The sequence below is a fragment of the Chinchilla lanigera genome, unplaced genomic scaffold (genome assembly GCF_000276665.1).
Source record: "Chinchilla lanigera isolate Chin_1 unplaced genomic scaffold, ChiLan1.0 scaffold00026, whole genome shotgun sequence".
Classification (NCBI taxonomy): domain Eukaryota; kingdom Metazoa; phylum Chordata; class Mammalia; order Rodentia; family Chinchillidae; genus Chinchilla; species Chinchilla lanigera.
Window position 1 is genome coordinate 23,070,927 of NW_004955427.1, and position 26,403 is coordinate 23,097,329.

General features: G+C 37.0%; 1 protein-coding gene across 2 annotated transcripts in view; it reads right to left on the bottom strand.

Annotated features, from left to right (window-relative positions):
- The window catches only part of Ccdc14 (coiled-coil domain containing 14), a 52,201-nt gene extending 27,926 nt beyond the window's left edge, over positions 1 to 24,275 (bottom strand). The window contains exons 1-9 of one of the 2 annotated variants that reach the window (XM_005386532.2): positions 24,052 to 24,225; positions 19,235 to 19,290; positions 18,876 to 18,948; positions 18,551 to 18,620; positions 18,338 to 18,460; positions 6,614 to 6,850; positions 6,407 to 6,501; positions 5,026 to 5,542; positions 2,239 to 2,380 (exon numbers count right to left, since the gene is read on the bottom strand). In XM_005386532.2, coding sequence (XP_005386589.2) covers positions 2,239 to 2,380; positions 5,026 to 5,542; positions 6,407 to 6,501; positions 6,614 to 6,850; positions 18,338 to 18,460; positions 18,551 to 18,620; positions 18,876 to 18,948; positions 19,235 to 19,290; positions 24,052 to 24,225 — 1,487 coding nt within the window. The other variant, XM_013515232.1, reaches the window with a different exon arrangement.
- Positions 24,276 to 26,403: the final 2,128 nt, after the last annotated feature.

Sequence of the window (26,403 nt, forward strand, 5' to 3'; positions counted from 1 at the left end):
ATATACACACACATAGATGTTATGGCTTGTGTCTAGATGTCCCCCAGAAGCCTCATGTGGTCACAGGTGGAGATTTTCAGAGGTGGCTGGATCTAGAGTGTGTTATGCTGAGGTTAATTGTGTGATTCTGGGATTTGGGTGTATAACTAAATTAGTCCACTAACTGGTTTGGCATAGTTAGGGATGTGGATAATGGGAAGGTCCAGCATGGGTGTGAGTGCTACCCTCCCTAAGGATGTGCAGCTTGGATAGACTATAAGGGACAGAAAGAGGGCTGCTGTCATTGCTTGTCACTTGCCACTTCCTTGCTACTTTGCTGCCTTCCTGCCTTCTACCTGCCACAAACTGTTTCTCCTCTTTGATGCCCCTCTGCAATGCCATCCTCCCTTGGAGCCAGCCAACTATGAACTGAAACCTCTACAAACTGTGAACCAAAATAAATCTTTCCTCCTTTTACTTTGGGTGTTGGGTATTTTTTCTCAGCAATGGGAAAAGTAACTAAGACACTAGGCTAATTATGATTGAAGAAATAATCCTCATCAAGTAAATTTTTCTCAGTGTCATGTTTACACAGACTCTAGAGAGACCAGTGGTGGTGAACATATGGCATGCACATTATTTGTTTTTCTTTTAAGATAAAAGATGTTAAAGTATGAGTTGTTTTTTCTAAACTAAAATCTCAGTATTCAGGTTTAATTGCAATGTTACACTTTGTGATAAATAAGTGAGTTTTGGGCATTAGTCTTGAAAACATTTGCCATAACTACTCCAGACTATAAATTTAAGCTACAATTAGGATCCTATTTTATGGCTTTCTAGTTTCTTAAAAATTACGTGCAGGTCCCTACAAGTCCCATCTTATACAATGTCTATAGCTTATACAATATCTACACAGTGTCAAATGTAATACTCCTTCAGGACAAACTCCACTGCAGTGCTGCAAAAGCACTTGAAATGTACTTCAATTCTCTGCAAAGCAAATTAATAAACATATTGGAGCACTGGCCTTGATGGTCATAACTCAAATATTTAAAGCTAAGATATTATTGATAATATGTGTGTGATTTCACCTGTATTTCAAGAATAGATCCTTAGTTTATATTTTTCTTAAACATATTATAAATATAATTCTAAGCCAACCATGGCAGCACACTCCTGTAATCCTAGATACCTGGGAGGCTGGAGCAGGAGAACTGTTAAGTTTGAGGCCAGTCAGGGAAATTTAGCAAGATGCTGTCTCAGAATAAAATGTAAAAGGGCAAGGGAGGTAGCTCAGTGGTATGTGCTTGCCAAAGGCCCTGAGTTCAATCCTCAAAATAAAAAAGAAAAAGAATATAATTCCAACAAGTTAAGAAAAAAAATCTATGAATTTAAATGAGTTTTTTCCTATGTCTAAGTGTGGTGGAGCTAATACAGCTTACCTACATCAGGTTCTCCATTCTTTTCTGGGTATGTGGGAAGTATGAGAAAATTATATGTCCCAGAACCTTATATTAGGGAGGACCATGTCACTTGGTTTAGCTTACAAAATATTAAGTGGTAGCAAGACACTTATACAATGTCTACTGCTTTATTAAGCTCTGCAATATCTATAGCTTTCTTTATTAATTAATAATTCATTAAATTTATTTATTAATTTGCTTTGTGGAGAATTGAAGCACATTTCAAGTGCTTTTGTTACACTGCAATGGAGTTGGTGCTGAGAGAATATTACACTTGACATTGTATAGTTACTGTATGAGACAGATTTGCATGGTGTTAAATCCAGCACGCAAGAAGGCCCCACTGGTAGACATATGCAGTTTTTCCTGGAAACACTGAGACAGTGACTTCATGAAATGGAAAGAGGCTGAATTATGAATCATGGGATAAAAAACAGCCCAAGTTGATTTTTGAGTTAGGGAGAAATAAATTTTTGTTGTATTATGCCAGTGAGATTTAGAAGTTTGTTTCTGAAGCAAAGCCTAGACTAACATGATAAATACACTCAGGCACTTCATTTTCCTGTCTAGATACTATGGGCCAGTGACAGAAGTGAAAGAGGCAGGAAAAAATATGCACTGGTAGGAAGATGCAATGGAAGAGTTAGAGAATGCTAGAAATCTTTGGAGAATGGGAAAGATAGTAAGACAGTAAATCTATTTTCTTTATAAAAGCTTAGATATAACATCTGTCATCTTTGTTCAGCTATGGGACATCTTTGTCTAGAGACAAAAATATTCAAAGAGCAATTCTCACCTGCGTAACTGAGCATTTTCACTTCTCAATGGTTGCATGGCCAGTGCTATTTCAACTTGAATATCTGTGTTTCCACTTACTGCTAAAAGTCCAGTTATACATGCTTCCACTTCTGTTAACAATCTCTCAATTTCTGAATCCTCTATGAAGGGCAGAAGAAATAAGTAAAATCAGTATTTCCAATTGGTTTTGGACCAGCCTATTGGAACATTATTACTAAAAAAGAAAGTCTATAGATATTACATACTTGCTATAAATACATTATATTTATTTATGATTTTATTATACAAATCCTATTTTTGTTTCCTGATACATGTATTTGCTTACTCAGAACAGATAGTAGACTAAAGATTAATTTTAAATCAAAGCATTGTTATATTAGTGATTTGTTTTGGTTGTGTCAGGTATGAAAATGGTTTACACATACCTCCTAGTTCATACTTACCAAAGGTCTACTATAGTGGTCTAAATTGCTATAGGGTTTCCTATAATTGGTTACAGTATTAACAGTTACAACACAGCCTCTGATCATGGCATAAAAATTTGTTTACTTAAAATGATTCAAAGCCTGGAGTGGTGGCGCATGCCTGTAATCCCAGCACTCAGGAGGCTGAGGCAGGAGGATCATTGTGAGTTCAAGACATCCTGGGCTACAAAGTGAACTCAAGGCCAGCCTGACTGCATAGCAAGACCCTGTCTCAAAAAGACACACACACAAACACACACAAAGATGATTCAACTGGCAAAATATTGAGCGGGCATCTGCTAAGATAAGGCTTCATTATTTGATTTTATAAAGTAGACTTAATACCATTTTTGTTTATTGTGGAGAGTGGATATTTTTGGAGGAGGCAAACAGATACAGATAAAAGACAAATAGTAGAACTTTTGCCCTTTCATTTTTGTCTCATTTCTATTCATATTTTCTGTGGACTGAAAATATTTAAAATTACATATTAATTGATATAAAAGAGATTAAAAGTATATTCAAATTAAAAATTTATTAAATTCCCAAATATTTTTAACATCTTGATGAAAAACACAGGCACATAGTGAACAACTATACCCAAACACCAAGCAGGCTTCTGTCAGTCTGTCGCTTTCTGTCAGTCTTTATCAATCATGGTCTTTCAATACAGAGGGATAAGATAATTAGGATATACCACTTTCTAGAGCTATAATCTTAGTCAAATCATTTGATTCTCTTTGCATACAAATTAATCTTTAAAAAATTAAAGCATTTACTTAAAAAACTCATATACTTAGCATGTATAACATGTTTTAAAATACATATACTTTGGCCAGCTGGAGCTGATTAGCATGAATATTACCTCACGTGCTTATTTTTCAGAGTGAGAATGATGAAAATTCTATCTTAGAAATTCTAGAAAGTCTGTAGTCTGCAATACATTATTAACTATTGCCACTATGTTGTCCAATGGATCTCTTGAACTTATTCCTTCTATCTGAAGTTTTAAGTCCTTTGACTAGCATCTAAATTATTTAATTTACTTATTTAATTCTTAAAGCCTGCATTTCTTGATGGTTAAATGGACATAATATCTCATTAGGCTGCTGAGAAAATTAAATGAGATACTTTTCTCCAATCCTAAATGTCCTCGTCTATAAAATGAAAGCATTAAATAGTACCTTATACGGTTGAGGTTAAGATTAAATAATTCATAGAAAATACAGCTGGGCACATGGTAAATGTTCAGTAAGTGATAGCTACTATTGCTACTACTACTACTATTATTGTCCTCATTGAATATTTGGTAAAGGGAATAATCATAATCTGAAGGTGTGAAAACAGCGATTTTAATACACTAAACATGTGCTTAATGGCACTATATTCCTACAGCATTTTAGCATTTTTTTGGTATCTGTTTGCAAATGTTAGGTATTCAGTTAGTGCTTCCACAATCAATTACTATTTTCCAAGATGACAAATTTGTAACTCATTCCAAGCAAAAGCATTACTTCAGAATATAGTGAAAACAAATTAATGCATTTGTATTCATAGACATTTTCCTTGATTTAAGAGAAAAATCCTAAAGATAAACCAAAAAGTGCACTAAAAGGTTTGGGTTACTCCTCAATATGAGATTTGTCAAAGAACAGAAGAGTAGGTATCTATTGTATTTTATGTTATTCTATTTCATGGTGCTGGGGACAGAATCTAGGACCTTGTGCATATTAGGCAAGCACTCTACCACTGAGCCACACTCTCAGCCCTGTATCTTTCGGTGTGTGTTACTGGGAATTGAATCTAGGGCCTTTACACTGAGCTATATCCTTCACCCTTTTTATTGAGACAGGGCCTGGCTAAGTGTCCCAGGCTGGGCTTGAACATGTGAGCCCCCTGCCTCAGCCTCTCAGACTGTGGGGTTCATAGGTGTGCGCCACCACACCTAGTTTCCCACATCTTTTTTAAATAGGAAAAATAATCATTCTGTTTTAGGGTGTCTTCTAACAATTCTAGTTATACCTCTGCAGATTCTCCTGACTGCATCTTCCTAAGATCTGTTGTATCAGGCAGAGTGAATGCACACTTGCAAGCAAAGACTGAATGCTTGCCGTTCCTCAATATATTTCAAGAAAGGACCCAAATCTAAAACTAAGAATTCAACAAACAGGCCTCATTTCCTTATTAGCTCAAAGCACAGATCCACTGAAAACACCACCAACTCCATGGCAATTATTCTAAATGTGAATGACAAACAATATGACACTGCTACTTAGCATAACAACATGCTACAGGAAATTATAAAGAAAGTACTCATCTACCTTGTTCTGCTACCAGGGCCTTGAGCTCTCTCAGCAAATACTTTACAGTTCTAACTTGTTCGGCAGCCTGGTTCACATTTTTTGCCTTCTGTACATGCTGCACTATTTTTGCATCTTGCACATGCATGTTTAAACAGTTTCCTTCATTTGTGGCCTCTGCAATTTGTTCTTTGGCACATCTTTCTTCATTAGAGGTCAAGAAAGCTGACTGCAGCCGAGTTGGGCTACCATGTATCTTACTGGCTGGGACAGTTTCATTTCCAAGAGATTGAAACAAAGTCATACGAGTTTGAAGACACTTTGGTAAGTCTGCTTCCTTACAGACTCCTTGTTGTGGCAGAATCCAATTAGCAAGACTCAGCTGCTGAAATGTGGGAACAGCTGCTTTGTCAGTTTGGGGCAGGCCACATGCAACTCCAGGACTGGCACTGAATGAGCTTCTTGGAACATTAAGATCGTTCACAGGCACTGTTTTACCTTGAGATGCAAACTGGTTACCACCATCAGTTTGAATTTCCTAAAGCAAAGGGAAAAAATAAGCCTTCAAAAGTACAAGCACTCACTTGTAGGCATTAACTATAACAAACTAGAACCATAAATATTATAAAATAACTTTCTAATATTAGAAACTGATATTTTCAGCCTCAAAGGAAGTAGGATTTCTCCCTCCATAGTAAAGATGCTAGTTTTTTAAAACATAATTAGATCACTCTGCAAATGGCAACATTGCCTAAAATAGATTGTTTACAAATACCACACATACTTTAAAGGCATCAGAGGTAAGTCTACTTTTGGACTGAAATACTTCCACTTTGGGAAACTGTACTGTAAGAAAATCAGCTTAAACATACAAAAAGTTTTTGCAAAAATACACTTAAAGAAATGTTAAGGGAATAAAAGCAGGCTTTTATTTAAATATCTAACCATAAAGAAGTAGTTATACAGCCTATGGTATATCCAAAAATATAGCATTAACTACTTCATCATAAAAGATACACATTAAGAAAAATATACGTATAATAACACCTCAAGCAAAAAAGCAGCATATAAAACTTTATAAAATCTAAATATAACTGTACTTTTAAAAGAAAGCAAGCTTAACAAATAAACAGAAAATGAAATCTATACCCATAATTAAGTGACTAGAAACACTATATCAGTGCGTGGGTGGTAGATATAGCTGATTTTTTTATTATACTGATCTCTTCCCCTCTTTTTCCTTATTGATTTTTAAAAAATAGATAAAACTTTTCTAATTAAAAAAAACTTTAAAAAATTGGTCTTGTCTCCTAGTGCACTGATTCAATCAGCAAATTCAATATTTACTCCAAAGATGACAATTTCTATAAGCAAACTTGTATAGCATACAAACTGCACCCACAGAATGAACCGCTGGACGGCAGGGTGGCCGCTGAGGTGACCAGACTGGGGTGGAAATACAACAGCCAGAATCAGAGTGTGGTGTGGCCTGAAATTCTAAAAGATAAGAGGGAAAAAAAATCATTCACATCTCATATTGCTTATACAGCAGCAAAGCACTTTAATTACAGCTTATATTCAAGCTTTTAAAAACATCACTTGTACTAACCAGAATCAGATACAGTCTGGCAAGGTACAGAAGGAATACCATTGGGGCCTTTCTTGGACGCCAAGTTATTCATCAGTGACATCTGAGTCTGCACATGCTCACAGAGAGCTTGGTATATTATTGGTGAATACATTCTATAATGATCTTGTAATGACCAATTCTGTGCTGCGTCTGATGTGTCCCTTTCACTTCCAGCAGAAACTTCACTAGGTATCTGTTTCTTATTATCCAAAGATACTGTGAAAGAAGGAAAACAAGTTCTTGAAATATGATTCTTTTAAAACTTTCAGCATAAGAGCTTATCAGAGGAAAAACTCTCAGAAGTATAGTTCATCATATACTTCATAGAAGGGCCTTACTGCTCTTATTCCCTAAAGAAAATCACTCCAAATTCTTAAACATAGTTTAATGAGCTAAGTTTCCCTAGTCAAAATCATCTATGCCAATCTCAGAAATCTCTACTAAGTGCTATTTGTAAAGTCTCTTCTTCAATTATGACGCCTGTCTTGGAGTATTGTGTTTTCCCTTGGGGTATTTATGTCCAGTGAAGTTACTTGGCCCCTTGTCCAATTCTTGCTCTCCGGGAAAAATAGAACAGGAAAGACAGAAGACTATAAGTATTATGATGCTTTGGCAATTAAAAATAAAAGAGCTTTGAGATCAACCAGTAAGAAAATTTAATCTATAAATAGGGCTTTCAAAAAAAAATCTTAACCTAGCATTTAAAATTTTCCAGAGTTTGACCACAACTTACTCTGCCAACTATCTTCCCCTCACCTTCAACTCAAAACATGCATTCCAGCTGGCCAGTTCAGAAACCCAATAAGCCTTTCTCCCCTTCCTGTACGGTTGCTCGTGATGAACTATTCCTGCCAATTCCTTCTTACCTATTCCCCAAGGCTCATCAGCCTTTCCCTCACTCACAAGCCTTTTCCATCCCAAACTAGTGCTGCCCTTCACCATTCTAGAGCAGTTATTGTCTATTTAAATCACATACCACTGACCTATTACCTATGTGGCTTTATTTTTTGTCCACTTCTCTAACTAAACTATAAGCTTCTCTAGGTAGACTGTATCTTGCGCTTCATTTTCTCTCACTAGCCAATGTATGAAGTAGAAACCTAGTATTAATAAACTAATAAGCGAAAAGCAAAGTTTTCTACACAGAACTACCCAGTAGATTGATATAAAAAAAAATCTAAATTCTATTTCCCTATCTAATAAGATCCCCTCTTCAGATATTTGCTGAACACTATTAATAGAAATGAGAGTGTCCTGGTAGATCACAGGTTATCAGAGTACAAAAAAAATTTAGAAAAATATACAGCATATAGTAATACTTAAGCCAAAAATATACACATACACACACACACACATTCCATGGCACAATTCTACTCCCATGAATACACCTAACAAATGAGTGTTTATGCCTATTAAAAGATATATACCACAATGGTTACTTACTAGTTGAGTAAACTTAAGCTTTCTTGACTTCTTCTTTCTCATTAGAAAGATGATTTTTAAAAACATGCTGCATAAGGTTATTATGAGAAGTATATACATTTGCAAAGTTCTTAGATCAATGTATGGTACACAATAAAAATTTAATAAATGTTATACACCAAAGTAGCTGCAAACTCTTAAAGACAGACAAATAAATATTTCATATTCACAAGTCTTGCTCTCGATAATAATATCCCTCTGAACATGTTCCCTCAAAGGTGATTAAAACCAAAAAACAATAATAGTTACCTTCACTACTTCAATGGATGAGCTACAACAAAACTGGTTAAAGTATTTCTGTAAGGCAAATATTATTTTTTATTGGACACACAATTTCATAATAAATCAAGCAGAAAAATAGCCTCTAAAATATTTTAACTCTGAAACCTAAAATGATGGAGGGGGAGAGCATAGCCCATGGCTGTCCGGCACACTGGACATCCTTTCCTCTCGATTCTCGACTCTCTTCTGTCCTTGGATTTCCTTTGGTCCCTGGAGATAAGAATTATCTAGTCTCAGGAATTCTCAGGCCTCACTCTCACGGGTCCCAGGCTTTGGCTCTCATCCACCTTCTTTACAAGGCAGTTTCAGTCTCCCATCAAGCTGAGCCACATACAGTATGATGCCTCTGCCAGCAGATGTCCTCATCTGACACAAATCAGTAAGCTACAAACATATTTCTTGAAAGTCAAAGCCTCTGAATTAAAATAGCTTATTTTGCTGACTTCTAAACTCACTCTGAATGAGCCTCTGCTGATAATATTGAAGATTTGTACTAAAAGTATAGTCACATAAAGCAAATAATCCAAGATAAGTTGATAAACCACAAATGGATATACAAGAAAAATTGCACTTATATTACTATTATATAATTTAAAAAAACCAAACTGACAAAAAATGGGCCTGTTCCTACACAAACACAAATGAAGTATATGCTCTTGCTCTTATTAATGACACCAAGGTACCTTCCATGAAAGTTGTACCTGAAAGATCAAGATGGCAATATGATTACCTGGTGTTAGGTGTGGTTAGAATTTACGAAAGGGACCATTCATTTATTCAGTCCATGAAAACCTTTCAGTCCATGAATCCTACCTGCTTTACACAAGCACTAACTATTCCTTAGATGTATAAGCACTGTGTGATAGGTAAGTCCTGCTACCCAAATATTGAATAAACATCTAATGTAGGTAAGAGCCACTGATACCTGTTATAATTCAAAATACGTAAGACTACCTGGCCTTAATGGGGGCAATCAATACTCAAAGAATTCTGCCTGTTGTGGTTTATTTACCAAGTTGAGAGTAGCCAGGCATGTACACAGATCATTCTCAACTCACAATGGTTCAATTTACTTTTTTTTTTCTGAGATACAGTCTCATTATGTTGCCCCAGCTGGTCTCAAAGTCTGGGACTCAAGCAACCCTTCTGTGTTATCCTCCTGAGTGCTGGGATTACTGGTACCTGCCACTGAATCTGGTTCAACTGAAGATTTTTTGACTTTACAATGGTGTAATGCAATAGGCCTTCAGTAAAAGTCATGCTTCAGTTTGAATTTTTCTTTCCTGGGCTACTGATGAAGCTGTATCACATTCTCTCATGATGCAGCTCCCAGGCAAACTATACAGCCATGAGGATAAACAGATGGTGTTGCTAAACCATGATGTTCGGTAGATTACATGAATTTTTTTCAATTTCAGAGATTTTCCATTGCTGGTGGGTTTAGGGGGAACACTACACCAGCATAAATTGAAGATTATCTGTATATGTTATTAAAATCAAAATTATGAAAGTAATACAGTTATCAAATCTAAAAACTGTATATTTTTGTAGTGGTACTGAGATTGAACCCAGGGTCTTATGACTACTAATAAAAATTGCTTATCTTTGTTTAAGGCCTGGTGGTGCTGGCCTGTAGTCCTAGGCTTAGAAGGCTGAAGAAATAGAATCCTGAGTTCAAGGCCAGCCTGGACAACATAGAAAAACCCGATCAGAAAGCAAAACAAAAAAAACCAAACACATATCTTAAAGTCAGAAGCGCCCTCTTAAGCTCAATACATTTCTGGAACTGCCTCTGCCTCTTTACTCATATAATGCATCAAGGTGGGCTTCCTTGACTCCACAGACACTAAATCATCAGATAGTACTCAGTCAAAAGTACCTATGGGGGTTGTGCCTTAGATAGTTAAAAAATAGCAGGATGGTGTGTGTGCTGATATTAAAATGGTAGTGAGATACTAAGAAACATGCTGCAATTGATTCCTTAAAGTTCTATTTATGATTATCTCACTAGCAGAGAGAAGGAAAAGCAAGTGCCTAGCACAATTTCTGCATTTTGCTGAGAATTGAGAGAACAGAGCAAAAATTGGTTTACAGCAGTCAACATCTACTCCACCCCCATAAACAAAGAAAAGGTGTTCTTTTCTAGATAATCCTACAGTTAGAAGAAGGTTTCTTCTAATGAGGCAATGTTAGGAGTATATAAGTCAATGAGAACTCACCACAGTTTTCTAATTTCACAACCCTAAAGAACACTGTCCTAGGGCTGGGGATTTAGCTCAGCGGCAAAGCGCCTGCCTGGCAAGCGCAAGGTCGTGAGTTCGGTTCCTGGTACCGGAGAAAAACCAAAAAAAAAAAAAAAAAAAAAAGAACACTGTCCTATGGAATTAGAGATTTCCTCTGAAGATCAAAGTATGGGGGAAGGGCAGTGTCTTGATCACAGGCCACAACTCCTGATTTGACTTGAATTCAAATAAAAATTTAAGGCTAGGAACCAAGAATGCCAGGCATCTCTCATCTGCCACACCCACCCTCTACTGGTCTCTACTCTGCTTTCCCAGGCATACTGGTCTGTACGGATCCCACTGTTAAAAGGTGGTCCTCCGTGGGTCTCTCGCTCCTACATGTCTTCCTATGTCAAGAAAGCAAGGCTTTGACCTAAGCCCAGGGCATTCTGCAAGGTTGTGCTTGTGTCAGCAACCTTGAGACATAAGGTAGTGCTTCCCATGTAAAAACTTGTTTACTGTTTACTAAGGAAGTGGCAGATTCCCCAAGCTCAGGGTTCTTTAGCTGCTGCCTAAACTTAAAGCATGTGAAACCTGTGTCTGGACATCACATAATCTCAGTGGAACTGAGGACCAGGGAGAACCAGTGCAAATGTGGTGATACATAAGCTGCTTGCCTTGCTGTGAGAACTAAAGACCTGTCTTTGACCCCAGAATCCTGTGTCTTCTGCCGGTATCCATGACACAATTTAGCTTATAAGGCTAGAAATCAAATCCCAGACCTGATACACATCAGGAGAGCCAATGCTGGATTTAAGATTAGGCACATAAATGAAGAAGTATAAAGTAAGGCCACCTTGGGCTGGCGCTGTCCCTCTAATGTAGCTCCCTGCTCTTTTTAAGGCAGCCTACTCTATAAAATACCTTTGAGAGTCAGTAACTTTGTTCCCTTTTAATCCCTTGAGACCTAGAGTTGGTAAGAGCTCTGTGCTGATGTTAGCACTAGCTAGTGCAACTCCTTTTGGTCTTCCCTCTTTGAATTTTTTCTTTTTGTCTTTTAGAGACAGGGTTTTGCTATGCTGTTCAGGCTGGCCTTGAACTCATAGCGATCCTCCTGCCTCAACCTCCCAGATGCCAGGATTATAGGCATGTGTTACTATGCCTGGCTTGAATTATTTTAACTTGAGTATTGTCATCTTTGTCTTGTTAGAAGCCTGAAAGAAGTCAGAATACAAAAGCTGCTATCATGACACCATGGTCAGCCCCATGTAACCCAAATGAGCAGTCCTTGTGGAAGACCACCTTGGAGACTAAAGGAACAGGGGCTATCACTCCTTTCTTTGTTTCATGGGTTCCCTACAGAGAGGCCTCTGTGTAAAGAGTTAAGACAAGAATGAAGCACATACATTCTTAAAAGGCCAGAGAGTCAATATTTAGGCTTAGTAGACCAGATGGGGTCTGTCACAACTACTCAACTCTACCATAAAGCACAAAAGCAGCCATAGAAAGTAAATGAATAAACAGAAGGGCTGTGTTCCAATAAAGCTTTATTTACAAAGTAAGTATTATTTATAAAACTGGTCAGCCAGGTGTGGTGGCACACACCTATAGTCCCTGTATTTGGGAGGCTGAGGCAGGAGGATCACTGCAAAGTCAAGGCCAGCCTGGGCTACAAAGGGAGTTCAAAGCCAGCCTGAACTGGATAGTGACATCTTATCTCAAAAAGACCAAAAAAACCAAAGCTGAATAAAGAAGATATAAAAATCCTGAATAACTCAGTATCAGCAAGCAAAATTGAAAATGTAATAAAAAACTTGCCAACAAAGAAAAGCCCAGGTCCTGATGGATTCACAGCTGAATTCTACAAGATATTCAAAGAAGATTTAACGCCAATTCTTCTCAAACTCTTTAATGAAATTGAAAGGGAAGGAGTTCTCCCCAACTCATTTCTGGAGACAAGTATTATCCTGATACCAAAACCACAGAAAGACCCAACCAAAAAAGAGAACTATAGGCCAATCTCTCTAATGAGTATAGATGCAAAAATTCTCAATAAAATACTAGCAAACAGAATGCAACAAATCATCAAGAAGATTATACACCATGACCAACTGGGATTCATCCTAGGAATGCAGGGATGGTTCAGTGTACACAAACCAATTAATGCAATACACCCATATCAATAGAGACAAAGACAAAAATCACATAAACATCTCAACTGATGCAGAAAGAGCTTTCTATAAAGTCCAACACTCATTCATGATAAAAACCCTACAGAAAATAGGAATAGATGGTCTTTACTTCAATCTGATCAAAGCCATCTATGACAAACCAATGGCTAACATTATACTAAATGGTCAAAAATTAAAAGCTTTCACTTTAAAATCAGGAACAAGACAAGAATGTCCACTGTCACCACTCTTATTCAATATAGTTCTGGACGCATTAGCCAGATCAATTAGACAAGAGAGCAAAATAAAAGGAATAAGGATATGAAAGGAAGAAGTGAAATTGTCATTATTCGCAGATGACATGATACTCTACATAGAAGATGACAAAAACTCCACCAAAAGGCTTATAGATTATTTTGTCTTGGTTTCTCATTCTTTCTTCTTTTTTTTATTTTAAAGAAAATAGTACAAAAAAAGAACAATAGCAAAGTACAAACAAAACAAAGCAAGGACATTAAAAATGATATGGGGTTTCAAACCCAATGATAAAGATTAACAGTGATTGTTATATTACATATTGTTATCTTCAATGAAGTTGCTCAGATTACCAGATGTAAGAATAGAAGATTGATCAAATCTTTAAAGGGAATAATAATAATTTAAAAGAACATTAGAGACAATACATAGTTTCACTAGACAAGATTATAGGAATTCACCATGGTTGTTATACTGCAAATTGTTGTCATCACAGAACTTACACAGATTACCAGATATAAGCATGCAAAATTGATCAAAATATAAAAAAAACCCTTTTAATCATTAACTACACCCCTCAACAAATCATCAGACACCAGTAGTACAGTTATGCCACCAATCCATATATATATATGTATATAAAATGCCTTAGTACTTTTTCTTCTTTCCCTCATTCCAGTTGTTACTTCCTTTGAGCAATTTCTTGCCCTTTCTTATTATCTATTGTACATTTTGGGTTTTATTTACTCTTTCATGTTCTTATACCAGGGAGACAATATGATGTTTACACATGTGAGCCTGACTTATTTCACTTATGAGTATGGTCTCTAGTTGCATCAATTTAACTATAAAAGCCTCGAGTTTATCTTTCTTATAGCTGAGCAATACTCTATTGTATAGAAATACCACATCTTTTTTATCCATTCCTCAGTTGATGGGCATTTGGGTTGATTTACCAAAACCAGAGAAAGACCCAACCAAAAAAGGGAACTATAGGCCAATCTCTCTAAGTGAGGTTCCTTTTTTTTTTGGTTTTTCTCCGGTACCAGGAACCGAACTCACGATCTTGCGCTTGCCAGGCAGGCGCTTTGCTGCTGAGCTAAATCACCAGCCCAGGCCAATCTCTCTAATGAGTATAGATTTAGCTATGACAGATTGCGCTGCTATAAACATGGGAAGGCTTACAGATTTAATAACCAAATTCAGTAGTGTAGCTAGATACAAAGTCAACACTCAAAAATCAATAGCATTCCTGTACATAAACAACAAATAGACTCAGAGAGAAATTAGGGAAACCACACCTTTCATAACAACATCTAAAAAAATGAAATACTTAGGAATCAATCTAACAAAAGAAGCAAAAGATCTATATAGTGAAAATTACAGTACTCTGAAGAAAGAGATTGAAGAGGATTTTCAGAAAATTCAAAGTTATTCCTTGTTCATGGATAGGAAAAACCACCATTGTGAAAATGGCCACACTCCCAAAATTATTGTACAGATTCAATGCAATCCCAATTAAAATACCATTAGTGTACCTCACAGATCTAGAGAAAACATTCCTAAAATTCATCTGGAACCAGAAGAGACCCAGAATAGCAAAAGCAACCCTGGGCAACAAAAGGAAAGGCAGGAGGCATCACAATCCCTGACTTGAAATTATACTACAAAGCTGCTGTGATAAAATCAGCACAGTACTGGCAAAAAAAACAGACCTGAAGATCAATGAAACAGATTAGAAGATGCAGATACAACTACAAACACACTTAGCCACCTTATCTTTGACAAAGGGGCCAAACATGTTCACTGGAAGAAAGACAGCCTCTTTAATAAATGGTGCTGGAAAAACTGGCTTTCGACATGCTGAAGACTAAAACTAGATCTATGTCTATCACCATGGACTAAACTACAGTCAAAATGGATCAAAGATCTAAATATTAAAACAGAAACACTAAATCTACTGGTGAAAGTAGGTGAAAATCTTGAAGACATAGGAGTAGGCAAAGAGTTCATGAACAAAAACCAAACTGCACGGGAAATACTTCAAAGAATCAACAACTGGGATCTCATCTTATTGAAAAGTTTTTGCACATCAAAAGAAATCACCAACAGAGTAAAAAGGAAACCCATGAACTGGGAAAAAATTTTAGCCAACTGCTCTCAGACAAAGGACTTCTATCTAGAACATATAAAGAATTTTTAAAAATTAGGCCCCAAAATTCAAAAGACCCAATCCAAATATGGGCATCTGAGATGAATACACACTTCTCAGATGAAGAAATAGTAATGGTGAATAAATATATGAAAAAATGTTCAACATCATTAGTCATTCAAGAAATGCAAATTAAAACAACACTGAGATTCCATCTCACCCCAGAAAAAATGGCCATCATCAAGAAATCAACCAAAAAAAGAAATCAACCAATAACAAACGCTGGAGAGGCTATGGGGAAAAAGGAACCCTACTCCACTGCTGGTGGGAGCGTAGACTGGTGAAACCAGTATGGAAATCAGTGTGGAGATTCCTCACAAAACTAGGATTAGAAGTCCCACTTAACTCAGCTATTCCCATTGTGGGTATTTTCCCACAATTAAAAACATCACGCCACAGCGATATATGTGCACCTATGTTTATAGTAGCATAACTTGTCATAGCTAAATGCTGGAAACAACCCAAATGCCCATCAACTGAGGAATGGATAAAAAAGATGTGGTATTTTTATCAATGGAATATTACTCAGCTATAAAAAAGGATAAACTCGAGGCTTTTATAGGTACATGGATACAACCAGAGACCATACTCATAAGTGAAATAAATCGGGCCCACATGTGTAAACATTATATTGTTTCCCTCGTGTAAGCACCTGAAAGAGTAAATAAAACCCAAAATGTACAATAGATAATAAGAAAGGGCAAGAAATTGCTCAAAGGAAGGAACAACTGGGATGAGGGAAAGAAGAAAAAGAGAGAAAGGAAGGCAAAAAAAAAAAATATATATATATATGTATATATATGTATATAGAAGGATAGCTCGGATAACTGCACTGCTGATGTCTGATGGTATATTGAAAGGAACAGTTAATGCTTAAATTTTTTTATATTCTGACCAATTTTGCAGGTATATATCTGGTAATCTGAGCAACTGATTTGAAGACAACAATATGCAATAGAACCACCATTGGTGAATTCCTGCCATCTTGTCTAGTGAAACTCTGTATCGTCTCTAATGTTTTCTTAATTATTATGTTTTTATTCTCTTTAATGGTTTGATCAATCTTGCATTCTTACATCTGGTAATCTGAGCAACTTCACTGAGATAACAATAATATAACAACCACTGTTATATTACAACCACAGTGGTTGTAATATAACAACCACTGTTAATTCCTGTCATTTTGTTTTGAAACCCTGTATCATTTTAAATGTTTTTATTTTGTTTTGTTTTTATCTGTGATGTGGGTATTTTGCTATTGTTCTTTTTTTTACTATTCTCTTTTTTTTTGTCTTTTTGAGACAGGGTCTTGCTATGCAGTTCAGGCTGGCCTTGAGCTCACTCTGTAGCCCGGGCTGGCCTCGAACTCACAACGATCCTCCTGCCTCAGCCTCCTGAGTGCTGGGATCACAGGCGTGTGCCACCATGCCCGGCCCTATTCTCTTTAAAATTAAAAAAAAAGACCAAAAAAAAAAAAACTTCTCTAGCATGCCAACCCCTGGTTTAGACTGATGTGGTCCAATAGAAATATATGCAAGCCATGATATGATTTACAATTTCCAGTAGCCACATTAAAAAGTGAAAAAGAAGGGGCTGGGGATATAGCTCAGTGGCATAAGTACCTGCTTGGCAAGTGCAAGGTCATGAGTTTGATCCCCAGTACCGCAAAAAAAAGAAAAAATAAATATATAAAAAAGCAAAAAGTGAAAAAGATAGGTAAACTTAAATTTTCATAATGTTTTGTTTAAATTAATTTAGCCAAAATATTAACATTTTAATTATAATACACAAAACTGAGATATTTTTCTAGTAACTCTTTTAAACCCAGTGTATACTTTATTCAAAGTACATCTCAATTTGGATGCTGCCTGGTCATCGGAAATACATGATCTAGAGTTAAATATAAGAAAACATCTGAAAAGGTATATTTACATACTCAAGTTACAGTTAAAAGTTTTATAATTGAATTAAGTATGAATTTTCAAATATATTAAAAGTAAGTGACAGTACAAAGTCAGCTCCTTCGTTGCACTGGTCATATTTCAAGTGTTCAGCAGCTACTTGCAGCTAGTGCCTGTGTTCTTGAACAATACAGGTCCACAAGCATGAAGCCAAAATGTTGGCCTCCAAGATGGAAGGACTGAAGGGAAGCTGTTTCTCCTTCCCTTGTTCCCTAACTCAGGTTGTCTTGGTTACTGCCCCATGATCACATGTGGCTTTGGGGGGACACCCAGACACAAACCATAACACAGGTCAACTGGAACAACGTCTACTCTTATAAATGCTCTACCGTCATTTTCTCAGCCTCTTTGATCTCTTTCAGAATTCCCAGTGTACTGATGTGATCCCTACACACTGCAGACATGTGTTGAAATATCACACCACACCCAATAAATATGTACAAATTACATGTTACTCAAAGAATTACTATTGTGAACTTTATCAATTCTATTTTACACTATTTTGTTCTACAGGCCTTGGACAGACAATATACACAAAGCTTGTTTGTTCTATACTCCTGAGTTACTCTCTGTAAACTTAACCCAAGAGTGTAAAATACATGGGACTGTATATACAGGCAGCCACTGGCAAGCTGTCGTTCCTTATCTATTAAACTTGAATTTTACCTTCTTACATACCATGTAAACTAATCATGTAGCTCAACAAGTTGAGCTCTGAATCAAATTAGGAGATAGGTATCTATATTATGTACAAAATAATTAGTAACAATTACTATCTATCAGGATATACCCGAAATTCAACCAATCTGTGATTATCTATGAAAATAAGTAGCAAGGGAAATAAAGATAATTTCACATACCTCCCAAAGGTCATTCAGAGTTTGAACCTTTTCTCCTACAAACCCAGACATACTGTCTCTTTTTACTCTTCTTCGGAAAGTGACAGTAAGTAAAACGACTAGTCAGTTAGAAGTTGAATAGAGAAAGAAAAGCACAAGCACATACATATAGCTAAATAAAAATAATTAAAATGAAAGATGACTGTGTAACCCTGATAACTTCTCAAAATGCCCAGAATTAAAAATTATCTTTGAATAAATAAAAGAAAAAATGCTTACATATTTCTTTGCGAACTACTGAAGGAACAATATATTTTTCACGTCCTTTTTTTTTAGATCCACATTTTTTGCCTTCTAAAGATCTGGAATTACATCTGTTTTCTGAATATGCTGCTTCTGAACCTATTAATAATTAAAATAAAATTCATCAACTTTAAAAAAAAAACTATTTGAGAAAAGGTCACAGTGAAAAAGCATTTAAAAAACTAAAACCTGAATCTTCATTTCTCAAAATGTCCCGCAGCAAAGCAGCACAGGCATCAAGTCCCTGTATAGTTTCAGTCTGCAAGGAGAAAGTAATTTAGAACATACTTGTATATAAAACTGTAGTGGGGAGAGAGGAAAGATAGATATAAAGTTTTACACAGATTTATTTACAATCAACTTATTATTGGTTAAAAAATGCTTTAAAGCAACAGCCTTCAGACTTCTTTAAGGAAATTAATACTTTTACCTTTGCATTTTATTCCTTCCTGCTTCTTATGCTTTTGCATGAAGACTAATTAGTGTGTATTATAGCTACTCGGTTTAATCTTACCTGACTTTCCGAATCAGAATGGATGGGGCAGCTTGAATCTGAATTGAAACGTGAGATTTTTCTTATGTGAGTCCTAAAAAACAGGATTAATATCCTTACAAATAAAGTATTTTTTCCTCAAAATATATTAGTAAGTGGTCGTTTTTTTTCTAACAAAAATTAGAAAAGAAAGCATATCTAACCATATATAAAATGGACAGAACATTACAAAGACTGTAGATTGTTAAATCTTAAATGACTGACCTGGGTAAATAGGGAAAAACTGCTCCACTAATCTTGTGAAAGTACAAGGTCCATTTAGTTTGCTGGGGTAGGCAAAACATATTCCAGCCCCCTAAAACATTCTCTGCAGTACTTACCCTTTCTTTCCATTTGTTAACTTAGCAGATCCAGGGTGCCTGCCTGAAGACAATACCTGTGACATAATGTATTACATTAGAGTATACATAACAAACATTTTTCTACTCTATTTTCAATATGTTACCATAACAAAACCTGAAATGTCATTCACGTTTTTTATCTTCTCAAACTTAAAACTCTGAAACAGTAAAGTTCTCATCCCCATTCCCTCTTGCCTCTTTTACTTTCTATAAATTTTACACTAGGGACCTCATACAGGTGTAATAATACAGTACTTGTCTTTTTGTTGGCTAGCTTATTTCACTTAGCGTATCTTTGAGCTTCATGCATGTTGTAATATATGGATCAAAATATTCCTTCCCTTGTAAGGCTGAATAATTTCAATTGTATGTATGTGGTATGTTATTCATTTCTTAATAAATTAGATACAGCCTTAAAATCGACTATTATAATTTAATTCCTTTTTTTTTGAGGACCCAGAGTCTCTCATATGCTAGGCAAGTGCTCTGCCTCTGAGCTATACCCCAGCAGCCTGTAATTTAATTCTTGTAGAATAAATTTGTTCTATATAAAATATGAGCAAGTAACACATATATTTGTTCCTATTTAGGCTCAAAAGAAAATTGTGATATCATTACAAGCCTACTATAGTTAAGTGTTAACTATATTCAATCCCTAAACATGTTCTACATTTTCCAAATTCTTTGAAACATACAGGAAAATTCAAGTCATAAGATTTCATAACTGGCTCCATTTATCCATGTTTTTATAAAATGCAACGAGACCAGCACATTAAAAAAAAAAAAACAACCTATTCTTAAGCTACATCTCATTTTTTCAGTCATCTAGACTCAAAACTCAGATAGCAATGCTTTTAGAAGAGTGTTCATTCTAAAAGTAAAATAGGTGGGCTATCTTTTATGTAAGAAAGGAAAAAATATGCATTTCCTTTTACATTCATCTAATAACTTGGGAGTTATGCAAGAAACAGTTAATTATAGTTGCTTCTGGGGAGGAAAACAGTATCTGGGAGATAGGGTAGGAAGAGAAACTTCCTATGCTGTATCTTTTTATCATTTAATGATTTAGTATCAGATAAATATAATCTCCATTCAAAATATAATTTTAAGATACCAAAGCCCCTAATTCTCCCCTCATTCCACCTTCTAGATATAGTCATTGTTGGCAGTTTTGTGGTTTATCTTGACATGTTTACAATTTTCAACCCAAGAGAGCTTTGAGCAGTTAACTACCAAACTTGCTGAAGTTATATAATATTGTATTAATTGCTTAAAGATGCTTAAAGATGCACTCCTCCCTCTAATAATGCTACTAAGAATACATTTCTAAAAACTTTGCTGCTAAGAGTTACATTTTGTTGGATATCACAGAATCTGATGGAGTCAAAAAGCCAGTAGTGAGAATCAGCATCACATGAAATAAGATGCTATGTAATGTAGCTCCACTGGGCTCTACAAAACACTTTCTTCTCTTTTGTTGTATCTATGTTGGTATCCTGGCTGGAATTGTACTAAAAACCTAAATCACAGTGCTGTACATGCCAGATCAAATCCAAAACGAACTACAAACCTTACTGCCTTTCAAAATTAAGAAAAAAATTACACTGTCCAAGATACATTGTATCACTGTAAGATTACCTACATACTATATATACACACACACACACACACACACACACACAATTATAGAAAAACCTGACAAAGATAATTACCCTTGATAAAAGTACCCTGAAAACGAGTAACTATCATATTGGAATATTTCCTCCCAATTTAAAAAATATTTTATTGGCCTAGGGATATAGCTCAGTGGCATAAGTGCCTGCCTGGCAAGTGCAAGGTCCTGAGTTCAATCTTGGTACCAGGAAAAAAAAAAAAAAAAAAAGAATTTATTGTAAAATAATAGTACAAAGAAAGCCTGTATGTTCCAGCTGATCCCACAACTTTTGACATTTTGTATTTGTTATATTCTCTATGTCCACAGCATTATTTTTTGTATGAAGTATTTCAGAGTATGCTGCAGACTTAATATCCTAAATGTTCTTTTTGGTCTTTTTTGTCTTTTTGAGACAGGGTCTCACTATGGCATTCAGGTTGGTCTTGAACCTTCTGGTCCTTCTGACTCAGCCTCCTTAGTGCTGGGATTACAGGCATGCGCCACCATGCTTGGCACCTAAATGGTCTTAATGAAGCCACTCTCTAATATAATAAAAATCAAGAAATTAACTTTGATATATTCACATTTTGCCAGTTATACCAAAACTGTCCTTTATAGGAAAAACTGGTCCATGTCTAATCCAGGATCACACACTGCATTAAGATATCACAGCTCTTAAATCTTTAATTTGGAATAATTCCTTCGGCTGTTGTTCATTGTCTTTTATAATCTTATATAAAGAGTAGAGGCCAGTTATTTTGTAGAATGTCTCTCTGTATACTTAGATGTCTCTGATGATTCTTCATGATCAGATTCAGGTTATGCATCCTTACCAGGAATACAACAAAATCATGTTGTTATCCTCAATACAGTATATGTAGACACATGACACTAGTTTGCCTTATTACTGTTGATCTGGACTGATTATTTAAGGTGATACCTGCCAAGTTCTTCATTGTAAGGCTACTGTTTTTATCTTTGTAATTATTAAAAGATTTTGTGGGGACAATCTTTGACACTATGCAGACATCCTAATCACCAAACTTTCACCCAGTTATTTCAATATCCATTCATGGTAGTTCTTGCTTGAGTCAGTTTTCAAATGGAGATTTTTGAACTACATCATTCCTTCCACCTTTACTAGCTGGTATGCAGCTAATAAATGTAGAAAGAATTAGGGAAACACTTTTCCTTCTTCCTTGTCCATTTGTTTAGTGTGCACTCTTGACTCCTGTTTCACTCAATGAACTATGATCCATTGCCATTATTTATTTTGATACTTAAACTGCCCCAAATTGAGTAAACTCAGTGGGAGCCCCTTCAATAGTTTGATTTACCTCCACTAGTTTTCCTTAAACGTCTACTTGAGAACACAAACATTTTAATAGTCTTCTTTCCTACCAGGTACATGTTAACATCATCTTTTTAGAATGATGCAGTTTATAAAACCTTTCATTTTCACTTAATCCACACTCAATAAACTGTCATTTCTATGACATGTGAATCTAAAATTGAGAAATGTGGCTTAATCATACAACTACTAAGGGTAGTGTGATGTTTGAAAGACTGAACTCTGGCACTAGCTATGTGAGTCTGAACCCTGTTTTGACTGTTAACCAGCTGGCTAACTACTTAGTTGGGAAGTTATTTGAACACCTCACCTGTCAGTACCCAGATGCTAAGATAATAACTATCTCATTAAGGCTATTTTGAAGAGTGAATGAGTTATTACATCTAATATATGAAAGTACCTATAGTAGTAACTGCCACATAACAATCACTAATGTTAGCCATTATTATTAGGATGATAGTGATCCAGGTTTTTGAAGGTTTTGAACTAAATTTTGTTGTACATCTATGTCAATTTGGTTGTAAATATTTTATACTGATATCTCTAGTATCTCTTATTTGATCCCAATATTTTCAGACAGAATTTTATACCTATTTATGCCTATGTAACAGTAAAGGGACAAGAGGATCAGAAAAGCAAAGTATTTTGTACTGTCATTACCACAGTGGTAGAACTGGACTCTGAATCTATTAACTGTGATTACAAAAGCCATGTTTTTCTTCCTTGATGAATGCACATGTTCTTGGTTCATTAAATATTTTAAAAATTTATAAGGGTGAGGCTAGTCTGGAACTGTTCTTAAAGAAAGGAAGTGTCAAGCCAGGTCTTGAAAAAAATAAAAGGATGAGTTACATTAATGGGGAAAACAAAACCTCAGGTATGTTGTGATAAATAAAGACCAAAAAAAAATTAAATGTTCTATATATTTAAGGAAAGGTTATTATAAATGGGGCAGGGAGGTCAGTGTGAGGAATACCTGATTCAACCCCTGAAAAATATTCGACATGCCAGGTGCTGTCCCAGACCTCCAAGATAGAGATAAAATAGGAGTGGAGGTGGACTAGCAACATCTCCAGAGTGAAAATGGAGATGTCAGAATCTCAGGCAGGTTCTGAGATGGCCCTCCAGCGGAGGATCAGGAGGGTGAATGTGAGGATGTCAGGCTTTGAAGGGCTTCTAGGAGGAGCAGGGCGCCTTCCTGCAGGAAGCAGGAAAGGGCACCGTGCACGTAGTGTTACAGCACAAATGGGTAAGTAGTGCTGGAGAGGACTGGACTGGGAGAAGGAGCTGAAAAGGCTAAAGAAGGCGCAGTTGCCTGGCCAAAGAATTTACCTTGCAAGAGACGCGTGCTTACGTCGGATTTTAAGCATAATCATTTTGCTGCATCGAGGAAATTGCAATTGAGGAGTAACACTAAAGAAGAGACACTAACTGGGAGACTTTTCAGAAGGTACCAGCAATAGGGTTAGAAGATGAGCTAACAGCAGCACTGGCTGGAAAACAGAGAAGCTGGTTCTGACGCGAGGAGGTGATGAAGCAAGGAGAGGGGAAGTCACTCGACCAGCGGCGAGGGCTGGGGCGCCAACGGGCCCGACACCGAAGCCTGAGCCCCATCAGGACGACCTCGACAGAATGGTCCTCCACGGACGCAGGGCTGTCAGCAGCGAGGACTCTCGGCCACTCCTCCGTCCCCTTCCAGTGCAGCCGCCTTTATTTTGTTCTCCCGGCCGGAACACTCCCATCAGTCCCTCGCCACCCTCCACAATGGACCCCTCAGTCCGCAGCCCTCACCTGGCCCGGCCGAGATCCGGACCTGACCATCTCTCGCAGCCTCACAGAAGCCCAGACCGAGGAAAGCGAGGCCGCACGGCAAAAGGAATTAACCGCCACCGGCTTCCACTCCTCCTTGACCCGCCCCCCGAGTTTCCGCTTCCGGGAAGGAGCCCGCCGAAGCTCGCGCTCCATTACCTCCAGCGAGCCTCCCGCAGCCCGGGCGTGCGCAACAGACCAAGCCGCCCGGCTCGTCACACTCGGCCGCAGGGTGGAAGTACACAGAAAGCACGAGGGGGCGGGGCTAGGCGTGGTGGGCGGGGCTGAGGTGGAGGGGCGGGGCCATGCTGAGTGGGAGGGGTGGGACAGAGGGGCGGTGCCCAAAAATCTCTGGAAAAGCGGAGCTGGCGCGTTGGTTTGTGAGGCTTTCTGGTCCGGATCGCTGCACCTCCCGCAGCTCGGGAGGCCAGGCCAGCCAGCGCCGGAGGAAGGACCTGAGTAAGGGAAGGATAGGTTGCAGAAGGAATTGATTGGGCTCTGCTTTTGAATTTTAGTTCTTTACTTTTAGTTCGCAGTTATCTGTGTTGTTTTGAATGGTTTTCTTAAAACGTCCACACAGTAATCGTTATCTTTGCCTAATTGTGATGGCAAGTTAAAAATTATTCATTGTGGCCCCATCTCAAAACGGTGCTGGCTGTGTATTCTCCTGTGGAGGTAATTACTGTTGATAAAGAATGGCATGGTATTCTTACCATTGATAAGTTGCACTAGTTGCAGCTTCTCAGTGGTAAGAATTAGTCATTGATTTAGTCATTGGTTTGTAAGGGACTAGTCACTGATTTGTAAGGCATTGTGTTTAGGGTTAATTTTCAAGTCATACTGGGGAGAAAGTAATCCCTGTTGATCCCTGTTTCTCATAGGAAAAAAAACCTACCTTTTAAAAAAGTGTTACAATACTACTAAATACGTGGGACTAAAATCTACCAATGTATTTTACACTCATATTGAAAGGTTTTAAGACACTGTGTATTTGGTACATTAGTTCTGGATTAGATTAAGCTGGGAAATCCTTTCATTTCCCATCCCTCTCACAGGTATTTAACACATTCACCTCAGATTCTGAACGTTCTTCTTAGTTAACTTGATCTTTTTAAGATGTTGATTGTTCTTAATACATATTTATTTTTAGAAAATACAGATTATGGAGAAGGACATTCTTTGATTAGAATGCATTGAGGACATAATGATTTGTTTATTATTTATTAGAGTTTCTTAAGATAAGGCTTCATTATACAGCCCGGATTAGCCTTGAGTTTATGATCCTGTCTCAGCCTCTTGAGTGCTGGGATTACAGGCCTGTGTTGGATTACATGTGGAAAAGGATAATCCCTTAATTATTCTTGCTAAAACGCTTGGTATCTGCCCATTTGTACTAGCTACGCCCTTGGTTCTTGCTCAATAAAAGGTGACTGATATTGGTAATCGGGGCTGCAGTCCAAGAGGCTGTAAGCCCCCTGATCCCAGATTTTTTCCTCTCTTGTTTTTCTTGTCTCTCTTACTTTTTCTTTTCATCCGTGGGCACCTCATTCTCAGGACCTGACACACTGGTTAGAACGACAATAGATAAGTGAAAAATCACTCATATATATCAATAGTACAACAGGATACATACCATTATAATATGTTTTCACTTGCTGCCTCATCTATGTTATTTTCTCTTTAATGTAGTTATAAAACAGCTATGTGGTATCCCAGTCTCCATTCCTCTACTGTTTGCAATTTTATGCACCCCCTCTTTCGTCTTGTTATTTGCTGTTACAGATGATGCAATGAGCTGCAATCTGAAAGAAGGGAAAGAAGAGTATTCTAAACATATGGGGGACAGCATGATGGTAAGAAGGACCAGGAGAGGCCCTGTGGTGTAGTATAGAGAGTGGGCATGGAAATATGTGCAGCAGGCAGACTCTGAGGTCCTTGTGGATTAGGGATTTGGGCTATTACCCTAAAGGAATGAGGAGGTCCAAAGGTTTCAGCAGTCACAGGGTGAACTGACTCGCATTTTGCAGAGTACAGAGCAGCAGTTCCCATTCTGCGGCCACCAGCCAAATCCAGTCTGCTACCATTTTTGTTATTCAGCATGTGAGGGTTTGGTGTTCTGTTTTGTTTTTTCTTTTTTACACTTTCAGTTTTTAAATCAAAAGAACAATATTTAATGATGTGAAAATTAGGAATGTCATAAAGTTTTATTGGAACCAAGTAGATTGTAATCCTGAAAGATCCTACCCCCAAAACCCCAAATGTTGCAATCCTGAAATCTGAAATTCTGAAAACAGCAATTCCCATTTGGAGGGTGAAGAAACCAACTAGTTAAGA